Below are 9,969 nucleotides of genomic sequence, written 5' to 3'. Positions count from 1 at the left end.
TCTAGGCCCGAAACGTCAGCCTTCCTGCTGCTCTGATGCTGCTTGGCCTGCAGTGTTCATCCAGCTCTACACCTTGTTATCTCAGATTCTCCAGCATCTGCAGTTCCTACTATCTCCTCAACTTATTCCCTACACGTTTATGAAAAAATCAAATTCTCTTGATCTCAAATACCTTGTAAAATGACAGCAATAAGACTGCATTTATTGTTCCATGTATACCTGACCCACTAACCATACTGCTCCTGAAGACTACACTTGATCTTGAAAGTCTATGTGCCCCAATAGATTTCTTCCATTCTGTAAACATATACCAGCTTTCTGTTAGTTCATTTGCAGCATTCTCCAGAGATCAAGAGCCTATTTTTTTTTTCAAGTTCCATTCCATTATTTGCCTTTTAATAAAATAGAGGATGGGGCAATATGTACTTATAGTCCAAGTTGTTCCTTCGCACTATTGTTTGTCTCTTTAGTTTTAAAAAAATTCTCATGTCACCACCATATCGTGACAAATCTGTTTCAGTATTGAGCTGATTGATCACAGTTTTGTAGTACTATATGGAGGACAGAAAATGATACGTGCATGAAGTGGCTGTAAGCCGAAATGAAGTGAATGTTTGCTTTTCCATTTCAATTTTTTCAGTGCCTAATGATTGGCCTATTGGCTGACAGGAGGCATGAATGCATTGGGGCATCAGGGTATATGACTGAATATTTAATAATTTAATTTTATGCTCATTGATTTCCATACAACAATGATTTTCTGTACAGTCTTAAAGACTTTATAGTGAGTGATGACTTATCTTCTGATGATTTGGATATAAATGGGACTGTGGAGAAAGAGCACAGTGCTAATATTGGTAAGTAATCTGCAAATAAAGCATTCAATAGATGGCTGTCTGTTTCTTATGATTATTTCTCATGTTTTAAAGCGTTGATTCTCATAATGCATGCCCTTCAACAGGAAACTAGCAGAATGCTATGTAAAATATTGCTTTTATCTTAACTTTGTATTCTATTTTCCTTGTTCTTGTAAGAAGATCATGTTGATGTACCCTGTAGTTAGATGACTAGAGATTTCCCAGGTGGATTATTTATTAAAATCCCTCCCTCCACTTTTGCTTCTATAGCCTTTACTTTGATTGGAGTTCAACTTGGGATCTTGGCACACTTCTGTTTTGTACTTGAGGTCAATTAATGCTTAATATGCTTCTCTTCGTATTATTGAGAGGTAGCTTTGTGGATTAAGCTGTGTAAATGAGAAGAAGCATGCAAGCCTCTGTCATCCAAATTCAAAACTTGCACCGAGGGGTCTGGAGAGAATAAAAAGTGTCTACCTCCACAGCAAATTTTGACAAGGAAGATGGGATAGAGAGAACTTACAATCCACTATAATTTCATTTCAATTATTTTTCGATGTAAATACATTTTATAGAGATTATTTGAGTCTTTGAGTTGATGTATGCAGAATTTCAGCAATATTTATTGAAAAATGGCAATAAGGTTTAATGAACCATTTGATCTACTGACATTACTGCTTTCATATTTTGAGTTTGTGAAGGGTGGTAACCTGATGTTGAATTCACATCATTCTTTTCCTCACCTGACTTTTAGGATAACATGAACTATTTGGAGAAGCTGTGAACTGGCAAATGCATGTTCTGTGGAAGCAGTCTATAGTATACTTCATCAAAATCAATAGCTCCTATGTTGAGCAATGCTGAAGGATATTTTCTTATTAAAAGTGGGCAGTGAGACCAATTTTTTGGAGAACTTGTGGGGTGGCAGGGTGAGAAAGAATTAAATCTGCGCTTCATGCACTTTGGGCATGTTTGAATTCTGTTTAATTCACAGGATCGATGAGTTTAGAAGGTGGTAGTAGCTCAAATCGTCCTACATACACCAAAAAATTGAATGAACTGTCACATACATCAGATACATCAAGTGATGAATTTGAGTCGCTTTTTCAAAGGATTAAAAACAAAACAAAGAGAACTCCAGATTTAATTTCCAGCCACTTGAATGGAAGAATGGCAATTACTGGTAAGTTTTTTTTTTTAATTAGTTTAATTCACTACTCTTCAGCAAAATTAACCTACTGATGTGCAGGTATGTATGTGAATGTATACAGGATGTCTGCGTTGAATGTGTGAACCCATGCATGAGGTGTTAATTCCTTCATGACCTTGTTGCACCCAATCTGAGTGATCACAGCTGGATGTTGCAGCATGTGCCCCCATCCCATATGACTATTATTTGAAACCACCTTGGTGGTTGGTGAACCACTGTACGGAAAAGATAGGATAAATTTCTTCCCTCGTTTCTTTTTATCTCTTGTGCAGAATCTTTAAGTCCATGTACCATCAGCTGATGAGGCCAAATTTTCTTTGTAACAGGTTCACTTAAAAGGAGATAATCTGGTGTACCTATATTGTCTCCACTTAATCTGCTCGAAGGAAAACACCTTAAATTAACCTTGTGTCTAAAATCGCTTGTCCTTGGAACTATCGAGAAATTTCCTCTGTACCCAAGTTGGGTATCATCTGACAATTGTTTTTAATTGTTCATGTCATGTTGGTATCACTGACTAGACTCGCATTTATTGCCCATCCTTTATTGCCTTGACGGCATTTAAGTGTCAGCATAAAGGCCAGACTATTTAAGGACAGCAAATATCTTTCCCTAAAAGGAAGCCTGGAGCAGGCTACTCTTGACAGCATTCTATGGGTTGGGAAGCCCACAGCAGAACTCTGGCAGCAGCATGCTGTAGCAACATAGAAGGAAAAGTTGGACTCTTAAGTTTTTTTTAAAAAATTGTACTCTAAGTTAATGTGAATGGTGCCTATATACAGCGACAGTACACATCTTTCACTTTTTTTTAATTGAATACATGCGAGAATAAAGGATATTCTATTCTATTATTGAACTAGATGGGATTTTTTGACAGTGGTTACATGATTGCCGTTGGGTCTGCTTTTTATTTCCCTTTTTTTTTTTCAATTTAAATTTGGCTGTTTGGCCCTGGTGAGATTTTCACCCATGACCCCAGAGCAATAACCTGGATTCAAGATTACTATTCCAGTGATATTACCCCTCCACCGCTGCCTCCTCCTAAGTATAGTGTTTGTTATTTTCCTTAAATGTTATTCTTGCCGCAGTTTTGAAATTCTGTGTCAAATTTTGAGCTGTAAATTTAATTTAGTCATTAATGGTTTCCTGGTACTAGTTTATACCTGTCCTAGATTCACTTCTTACACATGCCTACACATATGATGATGGCACAATCAAGTCCACCTGCTGTCCATCAGCAATAGTGGCTCGGGCACACTATTGTCCTTGCATGCTGAATATTGAAGGCCGTATCTGCTAAAGTGCATGTGGGGCAAGTAGCGAGAGAATCAACATCAGAGGAAAAACATTTCTTGAACTGGTCCCTAGTTGCCTTTGAGAAGGTGATGGTAATCACAGCAGTCATTGGTTGGACCAACAATGTTGTTAGAGAGGGTGTTCCAAGATTTTGCCGATGTGGAACTGAAGGAATGGTGATATAATTTCAAGTCTGGATGGTGGCTTGGTGTTTTCGTGAATCTGCTGCTCTTGCCTTGTCCTTCTAGATATTAGTGGTTGTTGGTTTGGAACATGCTGTCAAAGGAGACTTGGTGAATTTCTGCAGTGCTTTATATAGATAGTATACACTGTTGCTATCGAACATAGTTGGTAAAGGAACTGAATGTTTATGGATGTGGTGTCAATCAAGCCAGCTGCTTTGTCCTGAATGGTGTTAAGTGTTGTTCATCTGGCAAATGGGGTGTTTTCCAGCACACTCCTGACTGGTGCCTTATGGATGATGGACAGGATCTGGGGAATCAGGAAGTGAGTTTCTTGCTGCAGTACTTCTAGCCACTGTATTTATATGGTGAGTCCAGTTGAGTTTCTGATCCGTGCTAACCCCAAGGATGTTGATAGTGGGGGAATTCAGTGATGGTGATAACAATTGAATGTGAAGAGGTGATGGTCAGATTCTCTCTCTCTCGTGAAGATGGTCACTGCCCGGCACATAGGTGGCAGAAATATACTTGCCACTTTTCAGCTCAAGTTAAAAATTAGAATGAACTGTAGAGAAGCTAATGTTGGAGGCTGAATTTGCATACTTTGTGTGTACTTCTTTACAAATTCATTGTTCTACCTTTTTTTTTAAACATGTAGAGCCAGTGAAACAAAAACCGAGTCATAACAGATTGGGAGCGAAGCACAAATCTAGAGACAAGAAGAGTTTTGATCCTATCTCTACCCAGGCATCACAATCTGTGAAAGGTGTTCTATCAGAACTTACTTCATTGAGCCAAGTACCAGACTTCAATCTATTGAGTTTTTCTGAATCACAATCCCAACGTCCAGTATCGAGACAGTAAGTATTCTTAAAAGGTTTCCTGGCAACTCCTTTTATGTCAAGTTATCATTGAGGTGCTGTCAATGACTATTTCATTTTGTTAAAACCTAGATTCTGGCCAGTGGATGGATCTTTATTTTGTGAGTCTGGAAATGTGCAATCGGTCTGTCTACATCTAAAAAGTACCCCAGAATTCATGTGTCAATGATCTTGCTGGATAAATATGTTTCTTATCTATTCATAACTGACTGAGAGTACCATGATGAATTGGTTGCCTATTACAAGTCTTGTGCCTGTTGCACTTTTTTTTTTGTCCCAGAGCATTTTTTTAATAGAGACATGATCTTCTGAGGTCCCTTTTTATGTGAACATTGATAATCACAATTCTGAATATCAATAATTGACTATCATGCAGTTGCGGACAGTGTCCTCTTTGTATGGTGCATAATTCTGGACTGTTGCACAACTCTTGTCCAGAATTTATCTTTTGTTTTGTTGCAGTTCAACTTTTTCATTCTTATCCTATATCAGATTGCAATTACCCCTTAGTTTCAATGTAAACATAACATAGCACAGTTCTGTATTCAGTCTAAATTTTGTGTTCATGTCTGTTACGTCTGGCTTTGTAAATATCCTGACTTTGGCTCCGTGGCAGATAGTTATGAGTCCATCATACAATTGGTATTTATTTTTCATGTTTCTGCTGTAATTTACACTACTCGTCATCTGGTCTTGTTTTCTTTTCTCCCTATTTATTATTTCCCACATTTCATCCTCCAGATTTATGCTACTTTCCTCGTGTATCATGCCTGCTTTCATCCCAAACTAAACTGCTCGCTCTTGCTGTTCTCTTCAATCTGGAGTCTACACTGGAGTGTCAATTCCTGACAATGTTCTCACTATGTTCCTGATACCCCAAGAGAACAGCTTCCTTCTTCCTCAAGGCTTTGTTTTACTTTCTTAGCTAATTCTCCATTTTATTTTCTTCTTGTGATGTGATGTGCTTCTGACTTGCATTCTCTTATGTTAGCATCAGACAAATTTTTTCCTCTCCCTGTTTCCTTGTTTTGTTAACAGGTATGTTTACTGTTCATTTTTAAAAGGGTTGCTTTCCCTCTTTGTCCCAGTTGTATTCTCATCTCTTACATGCACTTTTACTGTTAAGTAGTTGTGTGCCATTTCTATTCTTCCACTTGCACTCTGCACCCCACTCTGTGTCCCTTTTATGCGTTGTATTTTTAAGACCTGCTTGCTTACTGACTATATTTTTCCATCTAACTAATCACTTTCAGCCTGTCATAGTTGGTCATTAAATAGCCCGTACTTACTATCCAAAGTATTGGCAATACATCATGTGCTATAATGTTTTTATTTCTTTTAAAAGAGCACAACCTCATATTCACTATATATGCAGCATTGCTCCTTTTTTTACAGACACGTACATTCCCAAAAGTTTTAAGAAGCCATTGTACATTTTAATGTCAAGTGTCTTCTGCATTTTAACTCTCATGACAGATGGAAAGCCTGTGATCAGACATACATCTTCTCACATGCATTCACATTTGAGCTTCCACTTCCAGGTTTTCTGTTTGTGATTAAGGAAAAAACCGGTAGACAATTGCAGTCTAGAATGATAAATTTGCACCTAGCCACTAAAAATGAAGGATTATGTGCCAAGCAAACTTGCAGACCTATTTCCCTGGAAGTCATCAGATCAGGAAACTTGTCTGGAGAGAGAAACAGTTAATGTCTGGACGCTGATATAACTCTTGTTCAGAACTGAAAGGTGCTGAAAAATGCTGGTTTTTATGTTGTAGACAGAGGGGGAGTAAGAACAAGGGGGAGAAATGGTGAGGGTACCCAGAGCCAAAAGTAGAGGTTGCTGATGGTCGTGAAGGAGTAATTAAGATGTCAAATGGGTGTTAATGAAGGCGTGAAAGGAGGAAAATGTCCACACTGCTCAGAGCAAAGTCAATAAGACATGGGTGATGAGCAAATGGAAGAAAACTAGCAAAGCAAACCAAGGCAGGACATATATACTTAATGATAGGAACATGAGGAGTCTAACCAAACAAAGAGACCTAGAGGTTCCCGTGCATAGCTCCTTTGAAAATGGAGTCGCAGGTAGACAGGATGGTGAAGCAGGCATTTGGCATGCTTGCCTTCATTGGTCAAAGTACTGAGTATAGAGTTAGGATGTTATGTTGTGGCTGAACAGGACATCGATAGGCCACTTTTAGAATACTGCATTCAGTTCTGTTTGCCTTTCTATAGGAAGGATGTTGTGAAACTTGAAAGGGGTCAGAACAGGTTTACAAGGATGTTGCTGGGACTAGAAGGTCTGATATATAGGGAGAAGCTGAGTAGGTTGGGGCTATTTTTCTCTGGAGCATCGGAGGCTGAGGGTGACCTTTTATAGAGGTTTATGGATAGAGTGAATAACCAAGGTCCTTTTCCTAGGGTGGGGTGAGTCCAATACTAGATGGCATAGGTTTAAGGGGAGCAGGGAGAGATTTAAAAGAGACCTAAGGGGCAACTTTTTCACAGAGGGTGGTGTATGTATGAAACGAGCTGTTAGAGGAAGTGGTAGAAGTGAGTACAATTACTACGTTTAAAAGGCATGTCAATGGGTATGTGAATAGGAGGGTTTACAGGGATATTGGCCAGACTGGGAAGGCACAGACGAGTTGGACTGAAGGTTCTGTTTCTGTGCTGTATGAATCTATGACTCTGTAAGTAGAGTTGTTAGTTTGTGATTGCTTTTCCAATTGAGGCTTAACAGATATCCTTCAAAAAGTGGAGGAATTCTTGAGTAGCAGTGCATTAATCAGTATGCTTGGAACAAAAACAAAGTTGTTGGAAAAACTCAGCAGGTCTGTCAGCATCTGTGAAGAAAAAAATCAGAGTTAACGTTTCGGATCTGGTGACTGGTTCTGAGGAAGGGTCACCGGACCCGAAACGTTAACTCTGATTTTTTTCTTCACAGATGCTGCCAGACCTGCTGAACTTTTCCAGCAAATTTGTTTTTGTTCCTGATTTACAGCATCCTCAGTTCTTTTGGCTTTTAATCAGTATGCTTGGTTGTTCTTCTAAAAACTTTTTTTTTGGGAGTGATTATTCCTTAATTTTGATTTAATGTTTCTCCATCAGATGCCAAATGCATGGTTGTTTCCTTCACGACTTGACACTCGGCTCGTCAAAGTACGTAAAAAATTTCAAACAAAATCGTGATGAGTTAACTCAAGAACTCTATGATTTATACAATAAGAGCGTCTTTCAGCAGAAGGTAAAATCTTATTGATCCTATAATGGTTGCCAGCCAACAAACTTGTCCATGCTTGGATGTGACTGACATTCCCTATGATTTTGCAGCTTCCAGAGAAGTTGGTGATAACATGGAATAAGAAAATGCGAAAAACTGCTGGATATTGTGTTACTGGACAGAAACGAGATGGTACTATCAAACGTTATGCCAGAATTGAATTGTCAGAGAAAGTTTGTGATTCAGCTGGTGAGAACAAAAATTAATATACAATTGGATAAATTTGTTTTCAATTAATGTTAACTTTCATTCCGTGCACAATGATTTGATTTGGCATCTGTCTCCCCATTTTGATTTGACATTGCAAACATAAAAATCAGAAGGACAGATGTTAAAACCGGAGCCTTTTTTAAATTTCCCCTAATTTCTGTAATTTAAGGAAAACCACGTTAATGACACACATCCAGATCATTAGCTCAAATATGCAGTGACTGGACATTGTTCCCATTTAAATGGGAATAATCCGTTGCCCTGACGCTGATGATCCCATTACCTTTCATTCATTAAGCATTAATACTGTAAACATTTAGAGTTGCCAAAAGCAAGAGAATTAGTAAAATCTTATATAAGGTTGATCTTACTGCCCTCACGTGAAACATTTATTTTGTTGTTGCTTCGCAGAACGTCTGCGGGATACATTGATTCATGAATTGTGTCATGCTGCCACCTGGCTTATTAATAATGTGCGCGATGGACATGGACCATTTTGGAAGTTGTACGCACAGAGATCTATACTGATTCACCCTGAATTACCTATGGTTACACGCTGTCACACATATGAAATAAATTACAAGTATACATACCAGTGCAACAAGTGCAAAAACACGTAAGTATGAGAATTTTGCAGGGTTTCTTAAACTATTTTAACTTATTCTCCAAGATAACAAAACAACTAAGTTAGATCATTCAAACCATGTAAAATACTAAATCAAAAGATGAAGGTTCCAAACCATAGCTCATTTTGTGCTGCAGTATTGATCTTTTTATTCTTAATTTTTTTCCCTGGTCTCTCTCTCCCTAACTTGCTCCAGTTTTACAACCAGTCAAGATATTTGCATTGCTCTAATTCTGGGCTTTTGTACACTCCCAAGGTCAATCATTCTGTGAATGAAGCTTTGTTTTGAGTTGTGAAAGATGCCAATTTTTAGAATTCACCAACCTCTTTCATGGACTTGCTCTAAGATTATCCTTCAAGACATACCCGTTTGGCTAAGAATTTGGCCATCTGTCTCAAAGATCCTTCAGCACTTTCCAAACCCATAACCAATTCCATTTTAGAAGTCCAAGGTCAGCAGATACATGGAGCACCACCACCTGCATGTTGCCCTTTGACCACTCACCAACCTGACTTGGAAATGTATTGCTGTTCTCTTTGTCACTGGGTCAAAACCCTGGCATTCCCGGTGGGTCTACCTATAGCACATGTATACAGCAGTTCAAGACGATAGTTCACCACCTTAAGGGCAACTAGACATTGCAATAAATTCTGCCCCAGCCAGTGACACCCACATCCTACGAGTGAATAAAAAAAATCTGAATTTTTGTTTGAGAAAACTCCCAGAGAGCACCTTTGGGCATTTTCAGCTACGTTAAATGTACATAAATAGAAGCTGTTTTAGCAATCTTCTGGCTTTTCAATTTGGTGTCAGCAAACGAGCTAAAAAGGAAAAACAGTCAGGGGTTCAACCTCCTATCTCACTGAATTGGGTCATGTTCTCCTGACTTCTTTTCTTTCTGGACTTGCATGGTGAGTTATCTTTTGGCCAATTACCCTGCATCTTAGTTGGCTGGCCAACTATTTAAGGTACTGGAAGTTTTCTAGGATCCAAGAAACTTGGACTTTCAGTTGAGAAGGGAGAAAAGTCTAATAACAACTTGTGACATGGACCACACTTGTCTAATGTGAGATTAAGACTCAAAATCCATGTTAGCTAAAATTTTACATGCTTCAGTCTTGCACACATTCTCACCTTTTTATATGTGGGACCTTATCAACAGCTTTGAAAATCAAAATACAGCACATTCACTTTTGATTTCTTATCTATTCTACCAGTTACGTCCTAAAAAAGCTCCCATAAGTTTCTCAAATGTAATTTCTCTTTTGTAAATCCATATTGACATTGTCTAAATTAAAAGTGGAAAGAACTGCGGATGCTGTAAATCAGGAACAAAAACCGAAGTTGCTGGAAAAGCTCAGCAGGTCTGGCAGCACCTGTGAAGAAAAGATCAGAGTTAACGTTTCGGGTCCAGTGACCCTTCC

At 38.5% G+C, this 9,969-nt stretch overlaps 1 protein-coding gene across 6 annotated transcripts in view; it reads left to right on the top strand.

Moving 5' to 3' along the window:
• gcna (germ cell nuclear acidic peptidase) overlaps window positions 1–9,969 on the top strand; it is a 37,126-nt gene that overhangs the window by 18,736 nt on the left and 8,421 nt on the right. For all 6 annotated transcript variants that reach the window (XM_020534139.2, XM_020534154.2, XM_048605392.1 and 3 more), the window contains exons 7-12: window positions 769–857; window positions 1,852–2,040; window positions 4,204–4,405; window positions 7,538–7,673; window positions 7,760–7,898; window positions 8,331–8,535. In XM_020534139.2, the coding sequence (XP_020389728.2) occupies window positions 769–857; window positions 1,852–2,040; window positions 4,204–4,405; window positions 7,538–7,673; window positions 7,760–7,898; window positions 8,331–8,535 (960 nt within the window). The remainder of the gene's footprint in view (window positions 1–768; window positions 858–1,851; window positions 2,041–4,203; window positions 4,406–7,537; window positions 7,674–7,759; window positions 7,899–8,330; window positions 8,536–9,969) is intronic.

The sequence above is a fragment of the Rhincodon typus genome, chromosome 14 (assembly GCF_021869965.1).
Source record: "Rhincodon typus isolate 14 chromosome 14, sRhiTyp1.1, whole genome shotgun sequence".
Lineage (NCBI taxonomy): Eukaryota > Metazoa > Chordata > Chondrichthyes > Orectolobiformes > Rhincodontidae > Rhincodon > Rhincodon typus.
Note: the sequence above shows the minus strand (reverse complement) of the source record. Positions and strands in the feature narration are given on the sequence as shown.